The sequence below is a fragment of the Myotis daubentonii genome, chromosome X, assembly GCF_963259705.1.
Source record: "Myotis daubentonii chromosome X, mMyoDau2.1, whole genome shotgun sequence".
NCBI lineage: Eukaryota > Metazoa > Chordata > Mammalia > Chiroptera > Vespertilionidae > Myotis > Myotis daubentonii.
Genome location: NC_081861.1, coordinates 98349443 through 98370369, shown reverse-complemented (window position 1 = coordinate 98370369; position 20927 = coordinate 98349443). Strand labels below are relative to the sequence as shown.

At 40.2% G+C, this 20927-nt stretch overlaps 1 protein-coding gene across 3 annotated transcripts in view; it reads right to left on the bottom strand.

Annotated features, from left to right (window-relative positions):
* Positions 1-17178, bottom strand: part of VSIG4 (V-set and immunoglobulin domain containing 4) — a 50947-nt gene extending 33769 nt beyond the window's left edge. For 2 of the 3 annotated variants that reach the window (XM_059678969.1, XM_059678970.1), the window contains exons 1-3: positions 17010-17178; positions 12689-13045; positions 11700-11981 (exon numbers count right to left, since the gene is read on the bottom strand). In XM_059678969.1, coding sequence (XP_059534952.1) covers positions 11700-11981; positions 12689-13045; positions 17010-17067 — 697 coding nt within the window. In that variant the 5' untranslated portion in view covers positions 17068-17178. The remainder of the gene's footprint in view (positions 1-11699; positions 11982-12688; positions 13046-17009) is intronic. The other variant, XM_059678971.1, reaches the window with a different exon arrangement.
* Positions 17179-20927: the final 3749 nt, after the last annotated feature.

Sequence of the window (20927 nt, the reverse complement as noted above, 5' to 3'; positions counted from 1 at the left end):
TCAACAAACGACAAGTGCTGGCGAGGATGTGGAGGAAAAGGAACCCTCATGCACTGCTGGTGGGAATGCAGTCTGGTGCAGCCACTGTGGAGAACAATATGGAATTTCCTCAAAAAACTAAAAACGGAACTCCCATTTGACCCAGTGGTCCCACTTGTAGGAATATATCCCAAGAACCTTGAAACACTAATCAGAAAGGATATATGCACCCCTATGTTCATAGCAGCACAATTCACCATAGCTAAGATTTGGAAACAGCTTAAGTGCCCATCAGTAGATGAGTGGATTATAAAACTGTGGTACATCTACACAATGGAATACTATGCTGCAGTAATAAAGAAGTTCTTTCATCGGGTAGGGGAAGCTTTCTTCTAATAGGCTTTCAGTATCTTGCTCTGTCTCTTCTTCTGGCACCCCGATAATTGGGATGTTGGTACTTTTGAAGTTCTCCCAGAATCTCCTTACACTATCTTCATATTTTTGGATTCTTTTTTCGTTTTGCTTTTCCAGATGGGTGTTTTTTGCTTCTTCGTATTTCAAATCTTTGACTTGATTCTTGGGATCCTCTAGTCTGCTGTTGGATCTCTGTATATTATTTTTAATTTCAGTCAGTGTATGTTTAATTTCTGACTGGTCCTTTTCCATTTTTTTTTTTGCATTCTCATTAAGGTCCTTGAAGGTCTTACTAAGTTCCTCGGAGGTTCGTAGAAGATTCTTGAGTAGCCTTATAACTGTGGTTATGAACTCTATGTCCTCCATTAGTTTGCTTTCCTCCATTTCTTTCATTTGTGACATGTTTCTTTGTCTCTGCATTTTAGACTTACAAGTCCAGGAAGCGAAGAGAATCCCAAATAAGAGGAAACCAAAGAGGACCACACCAAGACACATCATAATTAAAATGCCAAGGGCAAAAGACAAAGAGAGAATCTTAAAAGCAGCAAGAGAAAAACAGTTATTTACCTACAAAGGAGTACCTGATTTCTCAACAGAAACCATGCAGGCCAGAAGGGAGTGGCAGGAAATATTCAAAGTGATGAATAGCAAGAACCTATAACCAAGATTACTCTACCCAGCAAAGCTATCATGTAGAATTGAAGGTCAGATAAAGAGCTTAAAGACAAGAAAAAGCTAAAGGAGTTCATCACCACCAAACCAGGATTATATGAAATGCTGAAGGATATTCTTTAAGAAGAAGAAGAAGAAGAAAAAGGTAAAGATAAAAATTATGAACAACAAAGTGAGAGCAAATAAATATCTATCAACAAGTGAACCTAAAAATTAAGTCAGAATAAACTGGTGAATATAATAGAAGCAGGGGCATAGAAAGGGAGTGGACTGACAATTCTTGGGGGGAAGGAGGTGTGGGGGGTGCGGGAAGAGACTGGACAAAAATCTTACACCTATGGATGAGGACAGTGGCAGAGGGTAAGGGCATGGGGTGGGGTGGGAACTAGGTGGAGGGGAGCTATGGTGGAAAAAAAGAGGAACATCTGTAATAATATGAACAATAAAGATTTATTAATTAAAAAAATAAAATAAAAATTATTCTCTCTCTCTCTAAAAAAAGGAGTTCTTTCCATTTGCAAGAGCATGGATGGAACTGGAGAGCATTATGCCAAGTGAAATAAGCCAGTTGGAGAAAGATAAATATCACATGATCTCACTCATTTGTGGAATATAATGAACAACATAAACTGATGAACAAAAACAGATCCCCAGACAGAGAAACATTGATCAGACTGTCAAACCTCAGAGGGAAGGTAAGGGAGGATGGGAGTAAGGGGGAGAGATCAACCAAAGGACTTATATGCATGAATATAGGCCTAACCAATGGACATAGACAACAGGGGTGTGAGGGTATGAGTGGGGGTTGGGGGGTAATGTGGGAATAAGGACACATATGTAATAACTTAATCAGTAAAAAAATTTAGAAAAAGGTAAATGGAATAAATTCTCCAATGTAATGACAATGGGTAGCTAAATGGATAAGAAAAGAAGACTCACATATATGCTAGCTAGAAAAGTCTCACTTCAGATCAAAATACATACCAAACTGAAAGCAAAGAGATGAAAAGATATGTTATGCAAAATATATTTTATGGAAACAAAAATATAAACCAGGATAGCCGTATTTATGACACACAAAACAGACTTTAAAGCAAAAGCTATATATGAGACAGAACAAGATTACATAATAATAAAAATTCAATCCAACAAGGGGATATAACCCTTGTAATAGTCTATGCACCCAACACAGGGGCATCTAAATGTATAAAGCAAAACTTGATGGACATAAAAGGAAAAATCAACAGTAATTCAATCACAGTAGGGGACTTTAACACAACATTGAAATCAATGGATATATCTTCCAGAGAGAAAAACAAGGAAATGGTGGCCTTAAATGACACAGTAGAGCAGTTGAATTTAAAAGCTATTTCAAGAGAATTTAATCTTAAAATAGCAGAATATACATTCTTTTCTAGTGCACATTGAATATTTTCTAGGATAGAGCACATGTTAGGACACAAAATAAGTCTCAGTAAGTATAAGAAAATTGAAATCATATCAAGCATCTTCTCTGATCACAATGGTATGAAACTTGAAATCAATTAAAAGGAAAAAACCTGAAAAACACTCTAACTCCTGCAGGCTAAATAACATGTTACTAAACAGTGAATGGATTACAGTGAGATCAATAAAGAAATAAAAAGATATTTTGATACAAATGAAGATGAAAACTCAAAAACTCAAAATCGATGGGATACAGCAACGCAATCCTAAGAGGGAAATTAATAGCAATACAGGCCACCTCAAGAAACAAGAAATATCTCAAATAAACAATCCAAACTTTCACCTAAAGGAACTAGAAAAAGAACAAACCAAATCCAGTTACTATAAGGAAAAAAATAATAAAGATCACAGCAGAAACAAATAATATAGAGTCTAAAAAAAACAGTACAAATGATCGATGAAAACAAGAGCTGGTTCTTTGGAAAGAAAAACAAGATTGATAAACCTTTAATGAAAATCATCAAGAAAAAGAACAGAGAGGACCCAAATAAATAGAACCAGAAATCAAAGAGAATAAATAAATGACACCACATAAATACATGGAATTATAAGAAAATACTATGAACAATTATATGCAAACAAATTGAACAACCTGGAAGAAGTGAATAAATTCTTAGAAACATGCAATCTTCCAAGACTGAATCAAGAATAAATAGAAAATCTGAACAGACTAATTACAACAAGCAAAATCTAAGCAGTAATGAAAAAAAATATCAATAAATGAAAGTCTTGGACCAGATGGTTTCACAGATGAATTTTATCAAAGATTCAAAGAACTAACACCTATTTGTCTCAATGTATTCCAAAAATTTCAAGAGGAAGGAGTACCCCTTAACTTATTTTACAAGGTCAGCATTATTGTGCCTCCAAAACCAGATAAAGACATTACAAAGAAAGAAAATTATAGGCCAATGTTCTTGATGAACATAGATTCAAAAATCTTCAACAAAATATTCACAAACCAAATTCAACAATACATTAAAAAGATCAACTACAATGATCAACTGGGAATTATTCCTGGTCTGCAAAAATGGTTCAATATCCACAAATCAATTACCATGATACACAACATAAAAGAAATAAAGGATTAAAGTCATATGGTCATATCAATAGATGCAGGAAAAGCATTTGATAAAACCCAGCATCTATTTGTGATAAAACTCCAGCAAAATGGGAATAGAGGATCATATATCAACATAATAAAGGCTATTTATGACAAACCCACAGGTAACACCATACTCAATGGATAAAAACTAAAAGTCTTTCCCTTAAGATTAGGAACAAGAAAGAGATGTCCACTTTCATCAATTTTATTCAGCATAGTACTGAAAGGCCTACATATAGCTATCACACAAGAAGAATAAATAAAAGCCATCTAAATTGGAAAAAAGTAGTTAAACTGCCATTATTTATAGATGACATGATAATAGATATTAAGAACTCTAAAGATTTCACCAAAAAAGTACTGGAACTTATAAATGAATTCATAAAGTATCAAGGTACAAAATAATTATATAGAAATTGGTTGCATTTTTGTAAACCAGTAATGAATTAAAAGAAAGAGAAACTAAAAGCAATCTCATTTACAATTGCATAAAAAAGATGTAGAAAGAAATCTAAACAAGGGTGTAAATTAACCCTGTATTTGGAAAGTTATAAAACATTGAAGAAAAAAACTTAAGAAACCACATACAACACAGTTAAAATGTCCGTACTATCCAAGGAAATCTATAGAGTCAACACAATTCCTATCAAAACACCAATGACATTTTTCACAGAAATAACACAAATAATCCAAAAATTTACATAGAATTAATATATTCCCTGAATAGTCACACTAACCTTGAGAAAGGATGACAAAGTTGGAAGTATCACAATACCTAATGTTAAGCTACACTACAAGGTTAGAGTAAAGAAAACAGCACAGCATGGTGCTGGTATAAAAAAAACACATACATCAATGAAACAGAACAGAGAGCCCAGAAATAGGTATTGATTGACCCATGCCTATATAGTCAATTAATATATGACAAAAGAAGCAAGAACATACAATGGGGTAAATAGTCCATTCAATAAGTGGTGTTGGGAAAATTGAACAAATAAATGCAAAAAAAAAAAAAGAGAGAGAGAGAGAGAAACCTATCCACTGACACCATATACAAAAATAAAATCAAAATGTATTAGTTAAGAGAGTCGAGAAACTAAGATGGCGGCATAGATAAACACCGGAAAATTGCTGCTTCCCACAACAATTGATAAATGCATCAAAAACACAAGGCGGACATCATCCAGAACTACAGGAGGGCTGGCTGAGTGTAAATTCTACAACTAGAAGGAAAGAAAAGCACACTGAGAGCCAGAGGAGCTGCGGAGGTGGAGTGCAGAGGTACGGGGGCTCGCGCGCGTGGAAAGAGTCTGGCACCTGAGGATGCGGCTGTCTTTTTGAATCCGGAGGGAGACACAAGCTCCCGACGGCTCTGAAATCCGGTTCCTGGAAGTCTCTGAGGACCGAGGACTCATACGGGGAGAAACTGGACTGTCTGGCAGTGGGCGAGCTTGAGGGCGGCTTTCCCTCAGAGGTGCTTGCAGCCATTGCCAGGACACTGGGACTCGCGACTCCTTAGGGCGGGGCTGAGGCTCCGCCATAGCTGCTTGCTCCGCCCTTTGATTCCTTGAGACCCCGCCCTGCCCAGGCTGCGGCAGAGGCTTTTGCATATGAATGCCCCGGCCATTTGCAACCTGTAATTACCTAACCTCAGCCGGGCCAGATAGACCCAGAGCTTCCAAGAGAAGGCCCAAGGCCCCACAGCGGCTTGCATTGCTACACAGCTGAGCATCATCAGGGCACTTCCAAACTCCAAAAAAAGGAAGGGGAATCTGCAGTTCTCTTCGTAGTTCCTGCTGTGTAACCTCAGGCAGAGGCTAAATTAGCACCTCCTTAGATCCAAGAGCCACTGTACCCAGTGGTCAGAGGGGGACCATCCAGATCACAACTCCTCAGATCCATAAGGGACACCCTCAGGGTGCAGTCTCAGTGAGCACCAAAGCCCCACTGAAGCAAGTCTTGCCCCAGAAGGGTGTCTCCAGCACAGAAGTTCTCCCACTGCAGACACAGCTGATTCTCACTGCCAATTGGCCTGGAGGTCAATTCCTCCCAGTGATCGTACAACAACCAAGGCATAGCTACAACAAGACTGTGCACAAAGCCCACAAGGGGGTGCACCAAGAGTGTCCACCTCAGGTAACTGGGGAGGCTGAGCCACTGGGCCCTACAGGACACCTAGCACACAAAGCCACTCTATCAACACAGGGAAGCAGCCAAAATGCAGAGACAAAGAAACAGGTCACAAATGGCAGAAACGGAGGAAAGCAAACGACTGGATATAGAGTTCAAGGCCACGTTTATAAGGTTTTTCAAGAATTTTATGGAAACCGCCGATAAATTTAATGAGTCCTTCAATAAGTATAGTGAGACCATGGAGGACATGAAAAAGGACCAACTAGAAATTAAGCATACACTGACTGAAATAAAGAATAATTTACAGAGATCCAACAGCAGACAAGAAGATCCCAAGAATCAAGTCAAAGATTTGAAATACAAAGAAACAAAAAATACCCAACTGAAAAAAAAAAGAAAAGAGATTCCAAAAATATGAAGATAGTGTAAGGAGCCTCTGGGACAACTTCAAGCGTACCAACATCAGAATTATAGGGGTACCAGAAGAAGTGAGAGGGCAAGATATTGAAAACCTATTTGAAGAAATAATGACAGAAAACTCCCCCTACCTGGTGAAAGAAATAGACTTACAAGTTCAGGAAGCACAGAGAACCCCAAACAAAAGGAATCCAAAGAGGACCACACCAAGACACATCATAATTTAAATGCCAAGAGCAAAAGACAAAGAGAGAATCTTAAAAGCAGCAAGAGAAAGAAACTCAGTTACCTACAAGAGAATACCCATACGACTTTCAGCTGATTTCTCAACAGAAACCATGCAGGCCAGAAGAGAGTGGCAAGAAATATTCAAAGTGATGAATAGCAAGAACCTGCAACCAAGATTACTTTATCCAGCAAAGCTATCATTCAGAATAGAAGTTCAGATAAAGAGCTTCACGGATAAGAAAAAGCTAAAGGAATTCATCACCACAAAACCAGCATTATATGAAATGCTGAAAGGTATTCTTTAAGAAGAGGAAGAAGAAAAAGGAACTCTTACCATTTGCCACAGCATGGATGGAACTGGAGAGCGGATAAATACCACATGATCTCACTCATTTGTGGAATATAATGAACAACATAAACTGATGAACAAGGACTGATCCAGAGACGGAGAGGCATTAATTGGACTGTCGGGCTTTGGAGGGAGGGTAGGGGAGGGTGGGGGTAGAGGGGAAAGATCAACCAAAGGACCTACATGCAGGCATATAGGCCTAACCAATGGACACGGACAACGGGGAGGGGGGTGAGGGCATGAGCGGGGTGCGGGGTAGAGGGTAACATGGGGACAAGGACACATATGTAATATCTTAATCAATAAAAATATATTAAAAAAAGAAAAAAATGTATTAGTTAAAATGTAAGACTTGAAACCATAAAACTTCTAGAAAAAAACATAAGCAGCAATACTTTTTTCTTATAGATCTCCTTGGTCAAAGAAAACAAAGGACAAATAAACAAACAGGAGTATATCAAACTAAAAAGTTTTACAGCAAAAGAAGCCATCAGAAAAAGGAAAAGACAACCTACTGAATAGAAGAACATATGCATAATGATACATCTGATAACTGGATAATAAGTAATTTTATTAAAAGCATATATAACTTGCCCTGACCAGTTTGGCTCAGTGGGTAGAGCGTTGGCCTGCAGACTAAAAGGTCCCAAGTTCGGTTCTGGTAAAGGGCATGTACCTTGGTTGTGGGCACATCCCCAGTAGGGAGTGTGCAGGAGGCAGCCGATTGATGTTTCTCTCTCATTGATGTTTCTAACTCTTTATCCCTTTCCCTTCTTTTCTGTAAAAAAAAATCAATAATATATCTATATTTTTTTAAAAGCATATATAACTCAATGCCAAAAAAACAAACAATCCAATTAAGAAATGGGCAAAGGACCTGAATAGACATATACACATGACAAGTAGATAAATGAAAAGATGTTTGACATCAATAGTCACCGGAGAATGCAAATTAAAATGAAGGCCCCTGACCAGCCAGTGTTGCTCAGTGGTTGAGCATCAACCTATGAACCTGGTCAGGGCACATATAAGAATCAACCAATGAGCCCTAACCAGTTTGGCTCAGTGGATAGAGCATCGGCCTGAGGACTCAAGGGTCCCAGGTTCGATTCCGGTCAAGGGCATGTACCTTGGTTGCGGGCATATCCCCAGTAGGGAGTGTGCAGGAGGCAGCTGATCGATGTTTCTCTCACATCAATGTTTCTAACTCTCTACCTCTCTCCCTTTCTCTCTGTAAAAATTCAATAAAATATATTTTTTTAAAAAAGAATCAACCAATGAATGCATAAATAAGTGGGACAACAAATCAATGTTTCTCTCTCTTCCTCTCTCTTTACAAAAATAAAATTTAAAAATATTCAATGAGGTATTACCTCACTCCTGTTAGAATGGCAATCATCCATAAATCAACAAACCAGAAGTGTTGTTGAGGATGTGGAGAAATGGGAACCTGCATGCACTGTTGGTGGGAATGCAGATTGGTTTAGCGGCTATGGAGAATATGGAGGTTCCTCAAAAAATTAAAAATAGAACTGCCTTATGACCCAGCAAATCCATCTCTGGCTACATAGCCAAAGAAACCCAAAACATTAATTTGAAAGTATACATGCACCTTTATATTCACTGCAGCATTATTTGAAATAGCCAATATAAGTCAGAGAAAGACAAATACCATATGATTTCATTATATGTGGAATTTAAATAACTAAATAAATGAACAAATAATATGGAAATAGACTTATAGATACAGAGAACAGACTGGTAGTTGTCAGAGCCGGAGGAAGGTTTGGTGGGCTCAGTAACAGATTAAGAAGTACTAATTGGTAGATACAAAATAGTCATGGGGATGTGAAGTACAAAATGGGGAATATAATCAATAATATTATAATAACTATGTGTGGTGCTAGGCGGGCACTTGAAACATTTGTGGGATCACTTTGTAAAGTATATGATCATTTAACCACTATGTTGTTTTAACTAATACAAAATAATATTGAATGTAAAAAAAAAGGAGATATATATATATATATATATATATATATATATATATATATATATATATATATATATTAGTGGCCCAGTGCACAACATTTGTGCATGGGGAGGGGGGATATCCCTCAGCCCAGCCTGCACCCTTTCTGATCTGGCACCCTTTGAAAGATGTCCTACTGCCAGTTTACAGGGATGGAGCCTAAACCGGCAGTCGGACATCCCTCTCACAATCCGGGACTGCTGGCTCCTAACCACTCACTTGCTTGCCTGCCTGCCTGATTGCCCCTAACCACTCTGCCTGCCGGCCTGTTCACCCCCAAAGGCCCCCCCAACAGCCTGATAACCCCCAACTGCCCCCCATGCTAGCCTTCTCGCCCCCACCTTCCCTCGCTACTGGCCTGCTTGCCCCCAACTGCCCCCCTGCTGGCCTGCTCACTCCAAATTGCCCCTCCACTGTCCTGATCACCTCCAACTGACCCCCACTGATGGTCTGCTCACCCCCAATTGGCCCCCCTGCTGGTCTGCTTACCCCCATGGGGGTGTGGCCAGCCTGGGTGAGGGGCTGAGGGCTCTTTTCAGGCTGGCCGCGGTCCCTGGTGACCCAAGCTCCCAGCTTCTCCTTTTTTTCTTTTTCTTTTTTTTTCCAGTGCCTCCTTGAGTGGAGGCCACGGCCAGCTGGAAGCAGGTATCTGGGATTTATTTATCTTCTATAATTGAAACTTTGTAGCCTTGAGCAGAGCCCGGGGCTGGCCAGGGCAGGCGGGAAGCTTGGCTTCCTCCATCACCGGGAGCAACCCAAGCCTCCTGCTCACTCCAGCTCCATGGCTGCTGCCATCTTAGTTGGGTTAATTTGCATACTTGCTCCTGATTGGCTGGTGGGCGTGGCTTGTGGGTGTAGTAGAGTGGTGGAGTGATGGTTAATTTGCATCTTTCTCTTTTATTAGTGTATATATATATTATTTACATATATATACTAGGCTTACATACATATGTTAGGCATATATATACACACATAGTAGGATTAGGTCAAGAATAATGGATGGAACAGGGGGTTGGAGTCACTGAAATGAAGACCTCAAGTAGAGGGTTTGCTGTGGAGAGAAGAATGACACATCTTACTTTAATCCAAGAGGTAATGGGTACAGAAAAGTTAAGGCAGAGAAGGTGGTTAAAAAAAATTCACCTTGATCTTCTTAGATAAGGAGAAGATGAATAACTGATATTAGGAATAGGGCAAAAATGAGCAAATTTATTGGCATACAGCATGGGTACAATAATTGGATGCCACAGAGCATAAAACAAACATGGGGTAATGCGCATCTGTATTTTTTTGTGAGTAGAGTAAGACAACACTTGTTTCCCCCAAAATTAATAGACCAAAACCTACAGTCCAAGAGCATGAGCAAAGACACGGTCTATTCCAGAACTGAGAAACAGCACAGTGGTTGAGGGAGAGGGATGAGGGGCTGAGACCTAAATAAGGCAGATATGAAACAGGGGACCAGATTCGTGGGACAAGTTTTAAGTAGAGAAGGAGGCAGGTAAAAATAAATATTGAAGTGAAAGAAGCTTGTATCAGTGAGGAGAAAAGTTGGAAGGTTCAGAGTAATTCCTCTGAGCCTCAGTTTCTTTATCTGTCAGTAAAGGAAATCATGAGCATTGCTTTATTGCTTGTAAGCCTGGACTATGATAAGAAATATACAGATTGATTCGTTGTGATCAAGTTCCTAACCAGATGGGTTAGGAACTAACTTACAGAAAGGTGAAAATTTCAACTTGTTTCTCTTTAAAGTACACAGTCTTGGACTTTCTGGACATTCCCTGCTCTCTCTGCTTGACCAGATTGTGAACTCTCAGAGAACTGGGCCAGTATTCATATAATTATCTCAGAGTAAGACAACACTTGTTTCCCCCAAAATTAATAGACCAAAACCTACAGCATGCACATTGTTATTACAACTCAACTTGGAAAACAAATCCTTTCAGTCAAACACAGGAGTCTCAAACTAACATCAGTCTCCTAACACAATCGGTGAGAGCCAGTTTGATGACATTCCTTATATAGAGCTATCCTCAGAGGATAGTGATTTTTAGGAGGTTCTGATGACAATTCCCTAAAAACAGTTTGTTCCCCAAATGTTTTGAGCAATGGCAGGCTTGTGGGAAAACACGTCTTCCCTTCCAAAGAAATCTCTTGGAAGGCAGCAAGACTCATTTAGATATATCATTGCTGAGCTGTTCATTTAAACCCCTGCCTACTATATATATATTTCAGAGAGGAAGGGAGAGGGAGAGAGAGATAGAAACATCAATGATAAGAGAGACTCGTTGACTGGCTGTCTCCTGCATACCCCCTACTGGGGATTGAGCCCACATCCCAGGCATATGCCCTTGACTGGAATCAAACCTGGAACCCTTCAGTCCATAGGTCAACGTTCTATCCACTGAGCCAAACCAACTAGGGCCCTACAGTCTTTATGTACACAGTTTGTAGTATTCCCAAGATAATGTTGTAAGAAATAGCCAGACCTTGATTAACCAGAGTTAGTCTTCATTGACACCTGAACTAGAACTTATAGTTGGCTTTGGGAAAAGGGAGGAAAATTGAAAGAAACTACGTATCTAGTAAATGTCACATTCCCCTTTACCATCTTTATTTAACCTACAGCAGGACAAGTATTATCTCCTGCCCTATTTCCCCCAGTCCAAAATTTTTCTTTCTTTGTGATTTTACAACCCAATACCCCTCCAGTCCCCCGCCCTCACACACACACACACACACACACACACACACACACACACACACACACACACATCAATCTTCTCTGGAATAGACATTCTACTGAGGTGTATCTAGAATCAGGTTGTCCATGGATATGCTCACCAGGAGAGAGGGTTGCTCACCTTTGACCACAAACTTCACAATGTTGCTGCATTGCTCAGAGCCTACCCGGCCCTTAGCAGTACAGAAATAGGAGCCTGAATCATCCAACACTGCAGCCTTGAAAAGTAAGGTACTCAAGGATGCTACTTTGATGGGTTCTGAGTTGTTAGTCTGTTCCTTGTACCAAACATAACTGATGGGAGGAGAACCCTGAGCCTGGCATTGAAGGCTAATACTCATTCCCTGGAGCACTGTGAAGCCATAGCCATTGCCAGTTGTCACTGTGGGCTTGGAAACAGGGACTGCAAAGGGAAGACAAGAGAAGAGGCTCTGGTAAGTTACAAGAATATGGGAACACAAAACTGAAACATATTTTCAGGGTATAGGGATATGTACATGTCTGCAAAGGGAACTAAAAGGGGGTTCTGGCTTTGGAAGAAAGAAGCAAACAGGACAATGTAAATAAAAATACCTTCCTTTAGAAGATTAGGTACTGTTTTGTATTATCTGGGTTTTGGACTACCTGGTGTTAAAAATCAACTGACTGTAAAAAGATAATATAGCTTTTTTTTTTTTAAGCTCTAGAAGTTTTGGGATTATTTAGCCTTTGAATTACAGGAGATATTTGTAAAATTATCAAGTCAACAAAACTCATCTTAGCTGACCCTTGCATCCCTGTCCACAGAGCTTCTCTGTCAGCATCAATTCAATATCCAACATCCTGATAAGATATCCTCATTTTTATGAGTTTTAAGACCCAGAGCCCAAAGAGGACAACAAAGCTATGGATGCAAGACTTTTTATGACACTCAAGGGGTAGAGATTTGAAGGCCAAGAATCCTTCCCAACATTTTTAAAATTATGCCATGAAAATATTCCTGTGGATACTTTGCCTGTACACTTCCTCTGATTAGAACAAATGTCTCTGGGTTTCTCAGGGTTTCCTAAGATTATAGTCCTCTATTGAGTCGTTGCCTATCAGTACTTTCCTACCCCCTCAGTGACTCACGTTTCTGGACGCGAAGCTCAATGATCTTATCTCTCACCACTTGGTTGCCATTAGGAGTCTGCCAAGTGACTTCACAAGTGTAGTGGCTCCGGTCATCCATCTCAAGGGTCTTTAGTTGGAGGGACACATCTCCTAGAACTTCACGGTTAATGTGCAGGCGGCCCCGGTACTTTGCTTGCTGGATATGATCTCCAGAGGAGTCACGTAGGAAGATGGTGATTGGGTTTGAGTCACGTCGTACCAGCCACTTTACCAAGACTTGGGTGTAGCCTTTCAGAGGAGCAAAGGTGCAAGGAATATTCACATCCCCTTTCCAAGGTCCTGTCACACTCTCAGGCGCTTCAAGGATGGGATGGCCTGAAGATGGGCAACAGAGGAAGAATACAGACATAGATGGCACACCCACCTGGGAGCTAGGGTGGCTCTTTTCTACTAATCTTCCTCCAGCTGTCCCAAATCTCCCTTCCTTTTTCCTAAAATCATTCTCATACTCCCCTCCTGGGGAACAGAGCATAATTCTGCTCTGAGGACATCTAGAGCAGCTAAAAATGCCTTTCTCTATGCATATGTATGTCTTCCCTCTAACCTTGGGGAAACTACAAGGCCTGGCTCACATTATCCTCTCTGGGAACTTGCTGGGGATTCTCACATAGATCACTCTGTTCTGTCAAGAACAAGGAGAGCCAGTCCCAATTTCCCAGTCCTGGAAGTCATTTTTAGTATTGGGTCAAACATAACTTTTCCACCTCAGAATAGGGTTATGGGACAGAGTTCATAACCAGACTTCTAATAATCTTATGTTATTCTATTTTCACTTTTTTTCTTCCCCTCTCCTTTCTTCCACCCATCCTTTCATCTTTATCCTCTTTGTCCTCCTTATTTTTAGTGTTCTTTTCTCCTCTTCTTCCTACTTGTTCAGTAGTAGAATAAAGAGAAAGTATATGGTAGGCACAGGGCATCACAGGAAAGGTAACTTTTTACTATTTCTCAACTACTTTTATTTACCAAGTGAAGGTAACCTCAATAGCATTGACTTACACATTCCAACAATCCCTGTGGTACTCAGAGAACCTAAGAAATCATTGAGTAGGAGTGCCTAATAAATTCAGGAGGGTAGTGAAAAGCTGCATGATGAGTAAGAATAATAACACCAATATAAATCCAAGGTCTGCTCTACCATATATCTGTCTGTGTGACCGTGAGTAAATTGCTAAACCTGTCTGAGCTTTGTCAATAAAACGCAGGTGATAATAAACCTTACACAGAGGATTACTATGAAGATAAAATGAGCTCATAGGTGTTAAAGCACCTAGAATAGTGGTTGGCATTCAGTAGGTGTTGGATAAATGCCAGTTCTGTCCCATGTTTCAAGGGAAACTTCTCATATTGGTCTTGATTCTTCTTATCCTACAGAAATCGTCACTATGTTTTCCCTAAGGTGGATAGATCAATTAGATTGGATCATAGTCAGCTTTAATAATGACCTAAAAGAGAAGTTAAGGCATGAGCAGGCAAGGAAGTCACCCTTCACAACCTGATGGAACCCACCAAATTATGGGCAGGTAATAGGCCATCCCTGGTTTGTAGGGTAGCCAAAAAGCACACAGTAGCCTCTGCCTCCAAAAACAGGGCTGGCATGGAAGTCAATGTGAATTGTTGGCCAAATTAACCAATACTCCTGACTTTCCTGGAAGATTGGTTACGGAAAATCTATTTCAGGAAAGCCTCAACACTTGAGTGGATGCTCTACACATTATAGAACCATGAAAACCACCAAATGGTTAGGTACTTAGTACAACAGGTCTTGGGGGACCAGGCAAGATAGTGTTTTAGAGATTTATAGAACTGCATACATCTAAGGGCTTTTATAAACCACTTAGTCACATTCCCTCATGGTAAATATGGGCAAGGCTGAGGCTCAGGGAGAGAAAGATAATTATCCGAAGTGACACAGATAGCAGGAACAGATCTTGGCCTCAAGGCCTAGAATAAAGGCTTTCAGAAGCTACTGCCTTCTTACCTTCTTAACTTATTAAACTTATTAAGGGGTTTCTGGCTTCAGTTGTGGCTAAAGCCAGCAACCCCCTTACCTTGGCCTACTTGGCATGGCTTAAAGGGATGTTATCCTATGATTGGATAATATCCCCTGATTGCCTGGAAAAGAATTCGCCCATCTGTTGGCTACTTTCTAAAAATATTTTCCTAGAACTTTAGAGCCTTGTTCTTTTCCCTTGGGAAAGAATTGAATTGTATTCAAATATTAGCTCCCTTCAAGAGAAATACCAGGGATGAGCATTGACTCAAGAGGCTTGTTGGAAAAGGGTTTAACTTTAGAAAGAGGGAAGAATAAGGGGCCCATTCTAGTCCAGGACCTGGACTTAGGGAAAAAAGTCTGGGGCCTGTGTAATGGCCTTAAAGAAAGGAAAGACCTAGTTTTCTGGGTGTAGACCCCTTTACAGAACTCAGTATGGATCCCTTTTTGAATCTTGTTCCTCCTACCATTACACAGACTGTGAGATCTTCCCATAACCCCACATTCCTATGTCTGGCCACTCTTCCTTTTTTGTGTTGCCTCCTAGATAGAGTATTAACTTAGATAATAAATGTTTATAAAATTTTATAATGTTCATAAAATTCAAATATTATTATTTATTTTTATTATAATTATTTCAACATGTGTCTTAAGCTTAATAGCTAATTCAAGCCCCTAGAGGCTTTTCAGAAGTGAAACCAAATAGTCCTAAAGAGCTGTCCAGTTGGCAGGGTCCTTTGAGGCCAGCTAACATGATCCCCTCACTGTACAAATGAGCTGGGTATGCTAAGATCCAGGGAGAGAAAGGCATTATTGGCCATTCAGTATGTCCTGAATCTCAGGTCTTATACTGTAAAACCCTACACTCAAATGAAAGCCCTGCTCCAAGGTTTGGAGGACCTCAGAGTCTGGGGATGACACAATAAACATATGAGCTCTCATGTGCATGCCTACACATGATTTAAATTTAACTTTTAAAAAATGTTTCCATGAGCCCCAGCCCTGCCTTTATAAGTTCCACCTCAAACCAACACATTTGAAGAAAGGTAGGGAAGTGCAGTGTAAAAGGTGTTAGAAAATGAAAATATTGTAGTTCTAGAAAGAACACTATTTATAGGAACATTAATTCTGCCACCAATGCTTTTCCCTTTTAGGTGACTTAATTCTAGCTTGAAGTTCTAGAATTTGATGGATCATAGAGCCCCAGGATAAGATAGCCTTAACTGAGTCAGCTATGGTAAGCTGGATTCTTTCTGACTGTACAAAGGACACAAAGCTAATACCATCCAACCTTTATATCTAAGAATATGAAAGAAGCAGGGGTGCAGCAAGAACCCCTTTGACCTACCATAGGTTGCATTTAGTTATTACTCAGTCTTATTTTCTTAACAGACTATCTCAATTCTCATGGATATAAAGATGGAAGAAGACCCAAGGAAATAATGCTACTATGCTATGGTCAGACCTCTTTAGGAATATGTGTCCAACATTAATTTCCCATTATTACCCCAGACAATATTGGCCATGTTGACAGGGAAGTGAGTTACCCAAGAAGGTGGTAAGAAACTAAGTTCTGTGAAGACAAGTTGAAGGATGTGGGGCTGTTTAGCTTGAATAAGAGATGGGTCAAGGGGACATGATGTTCATTCTCATAAATGTTAAGGGCTGTCACAGTATAGAGGAAGCAGATATGATCTGTGTGTATCCAAGAAACAGTGCTGGGACATTTGAAGAGAAGTCACAGGGAAGTGGATTTAGTTTAATATCAGGAATAACTTCTAACAGTTGGAGATTCCCCTGAATAAACAAGATGGCCTGGAAAAGTAGTGAACTAGCAGTCACTGGAAGTATGTGAACAGATAACAGTGAAGGATGACTCAAGATTACTTTTAAGGTCCTATCTAGCTCTTCAACAACATTCCTTCTTTGGGAGATATGTGTATTAACAGGGATCAAAGCCTGAAGTTATAATGGTAGAATTTCAGTTGAAAGACAGCAGATGGTGGAGGGATTTGGGAAGCATTAGGTACCTTCTGAATGTCCCAGAGATAAAAACAAGAACCATAAAAATATGTGGATACTTTCCATTTCTTTACCTTCTGGATCCTTCACCAGTCTTCAACTACCTCCCTCTCTTCTTACCAAAGCTGAGAGAGTCTGCAGTACTGGCTGAGAAACTCCTGCTCAGCAGAAATAGTCTTTCCTCAGTAGGCATTCAATGCCACCACCCACACCCCAGTCTTTTGCCCATGCCAGCAGTAGCATCCAGGCCACAATTCTCTGCCTTACCATAGGTGACCATCATTAGGTGGCCCAGGAACAGCAGACCCAGCAAGAGCCCCATCATAGCCAGAGCCACTTCTGTCCTTTCTTCCTGCCTCCTGCAGTCAAAGAGGCTCGAACTCCTGATGGCTGCCAGTGTCTGTGCCTGCTCACTTCCCTTCCTTCCCTATATCTCTCACTTGACTCCCAGTCCCATCTCACATTTCCCTTCCTTCCCTATTTCAGCACAAGTCACATGAGCATTCCCCTCCCTTCCTTGCCTGGGGTTGGAGGTTTGATGGTGAGTGAAGCAATTTCTCTCCCTGCTAGGGTATTGACTTGACTTCTGTGGAGCCAATAGGGCTCTCTGGCCTTAAAGTTCCCAGGAAGTGTTTATTCTGGGTTTCCTACACAAAACATATAGATTGAGGGTGACCTTTGGGATGAGTCTGCTTCCTTCAGTATTGGAGTATTTATCTTTCTGGTGGGCCCAGGGAAAAGAGATCAACTTTGCTGGCTGGTGCAATATTCAGCCTCATGATGTTAACTCTTGCTTGCTCAGCTGGATAAGGATATCATGGAGGAATATACCCCTATATCTAATACAGTTTACATTCAATATTATTTTGTATTATTTTCAGGTGTACAGCATAATGGTTAGACAGTCATATGCTTTAAAAGTGCTCCCCTGATATTCCCAGTATTCACTTCATACCATATATAGTTATTACATTATTATTGACTATACTAGAGGCCCGGTGCATGAAATTCATGCACTGGGGGGAGGTATTGTCCCTCAGCCCAGCCTGCACCCTCTCCAATCTGGGACTGCTGGCTCCTAACCACTCGCCTGCCTGCCAGCCTGATTGACGCCTAACTGCTCCCCTGCCGGCCCAATCACACCTAACCGCCCTCCCCTGCTGGCCTGTTTGTCCCCAACTGCCTCCCCTGATAGCCCAATCGCCCCCAACTGCCCTCCCTGCTGGCCATCTTGTGGTGGTCATCTTGTGACGACATGGGGGCGGCCATCTCGTGATGACATGAGGATGTCGCATGAGGGCACGAAGGCCATCTAGGCTTTTATTAGTATAGATTCTCTCTGGTGTAATTTTCATCTCTGTGACTATTTTGTCACTCCAATTTATGCTTTTAAATCAATTTTTTCACCCAGCCCCTCAGCCCTCCCCACCTCTGGCAACCACCAGTTTGTTCTCTGTATCTATGAGTCTGTTTTGTTTGCTTGGTTATTTTGTTCTTTTGATTCCACAAATAAGTGAAATCATATTTGTCTTTCTCTGACTAAATTATTTCACTTAGCACAATACCCTTTATGAACCACTTTCTCTTACAGTTTCATCTCTTTGGTGGGAAAGGTTCCTATTAGTACTCATAAGGGATCTTTTATTTATTTTTAAGGGAAAATTAAGTCTATTGGACTGAATTTTTCAATGACTTTCCATTAATACAGATCCCTGACTGCAAGAGAATGACATTAAGCCTCCCAGGAAGCTTAATTGTTTCTCTACAGGCTCCAGAGTTACTGTAAGTCCACCAGCACTCTACATCTAGGTTTGGCACTGCCCACAGTCTACGAAGCTTCAAAAATAAAACATGTCAAAAGGAGGAATTCATTCAACAAATTCATATTGACTTCTAAGTAACATATAATCTTACCTTTCTTTTTAATTAGAGGAATAGCAGACATCTTGATTGGAGGATGGATGTGCTTTGCAATAAGGTGGAGTAAGACTCCACAGGGAAACATTATCTCTTCCATATGCTTGCCAAGGGGTGATTATATACACATGATTGGGGGCTCTGCAAGGGCTAAGAGGAGGCTCCAGGATTTTAAGCCTTGACATTATCACATGGAATTCTGTCAATCCCCTCTGATTCCCAGATTCAATCACCCTTGTCTAATTGTCCCTTGCTTTTTGGTTACTTCCTTCAGTTCACCTCTCTGGATCTTCTAATCATTCTTCTTGAGTCCTTACTCAGGGAACCTTGAACTTTGTAATTTCCAACCAATACCCTACACCACTACCACCATATATCTACACACACATACACACACACACACACACACACGCTCATGCTCCCCTCCCCCCTGACACACACGCACTTTTCCCTCTACATCAGGGATAGGGAACATCTGTCCCATGGGCCATATAAGGCCCAGAAAATTATTTGGTCTGGTCCTGCAAAGGCATTAGGGGTGAATTAATGAAATTTTTGACCAAATATAGCAGACTAATTTTTAAGTTGATAATTTTGTATGACCCACGAATGATGTTATAAATATCCAAATGGCCCTTGGGGTAAAAAAGGTTCCCCACCCCTGCTCCACATGATGAAGATCTGAAGGCCCATGCTCCATTAGATTGATCTCAGTTTCGCACTGGCCTGGTGGATTTGTATGTTTAAAACTACCCTCTGGCCTCTTGTTAGAACCTCCTAGATCTGAAGATAAATAAATATACAGGGGAGCATGTATAGCATTCTTCTGGCAAAGACTTCCAGTCCTACAATGGGCTCCCTGTTGAGCAAGAAGAGCACTGAAGGGGAAGTCAGGAAGCACAGAGACAGACCTGGTTCTGCATTTACTTCATTCTGAGACTTTGGCCAAGTTAAGTCTCCCTGAACCTCAGCTTCCCTAATTTTAACATGAGCACTATTAGACTTGATGTTTGTATCTCTTCAGATATTTTAAAATCAAACTATACATATAATAACAACTATAGCAATCATAGCTAATATTTTTATTATTTGTTTATACATATATGGAACACTTTTTATGTGCCAGGCATGGGAAAAAGACACTGGGCACAACAATGATTAAGACAAACTCCTTCAAGGAGCTCACTGTTTAATACTAAAGTATTGATTAAACCAAGGCTCAGAGTGGTAAATGACTTACCTAGTGAGATAGGACTAGCTAGATACTTGGAAATGGGGGACTAGAGCTGGAGAGAGGGCAAGGTACAACTAACTCATCATAAGTAAACTACTTTGATTGAAGAGCAAGGCTACATACAGAAACATATTATAAAATCTGCTGGCAAAAATGTTAAAATAGTTTCCAATTTTTACCATGATTAAATTCCTGTCTTGCAATCAATTAAGCCACTACTTGAGGGCATTTCCACATTTGCCCCCAAAGGCTTGGGACATGCCACTGGTCTGCTGAAACAAAATAACTGAATGTATTTTGAAATTCAGGTCTAGCATTCAGAATCATACTGAAATTCTTTAATTAAATCCATTAATTTTAATTGTATAGCATATTTATGATACTTCTACATGTAGAAGCTTGGAAAATAATTCTCCTCTAACCCTCATTCAGAGAAATCTAATAAGTTATAGTTATCACAGAAATTAGAGAATTTTTTACTTTCCATATATACATTTATTTGGATTATGCAATGGAGAAGATTTTCCTTAGAAATATTTTGTAAGTAATCTAAATGTTATGCAGATATATACAAAGACATCACATTTAGATTCTTGTGTACTCCCAACCAATGTACAATAGCTAATTACAGACATGACCCATGTTAAGGCAATTTCTTTTATGATCATTAAAGGAAGGGGTAGAGTTTATGAAGAACTGTCCATTTCAGCTCTGATCACCTGTTTTTTTTTTTGGGGGGGGTTGTTTTTTTAGTTCCTGAATATATATATATATATATATATATATATATATATATATATATATTCATTCTATCTAATAATAGAGAAATATGGTAATTAGCGTACGACCGCTACCCTTCCCATTGGCTAATCAGCGAGATATGCAAATTAACTGCCAACAAAGATGGCGGTTAATTTGCATATGTAGGCACAATGCTGGGAGGCGAAAGGGAAAGGATGGAAGAAGCCCCTGCCACTGACAGTGATCCGAAACCCAGGGGGGAGCTAAGAGCCGGGGGCAGGGCAAAGGCAGCC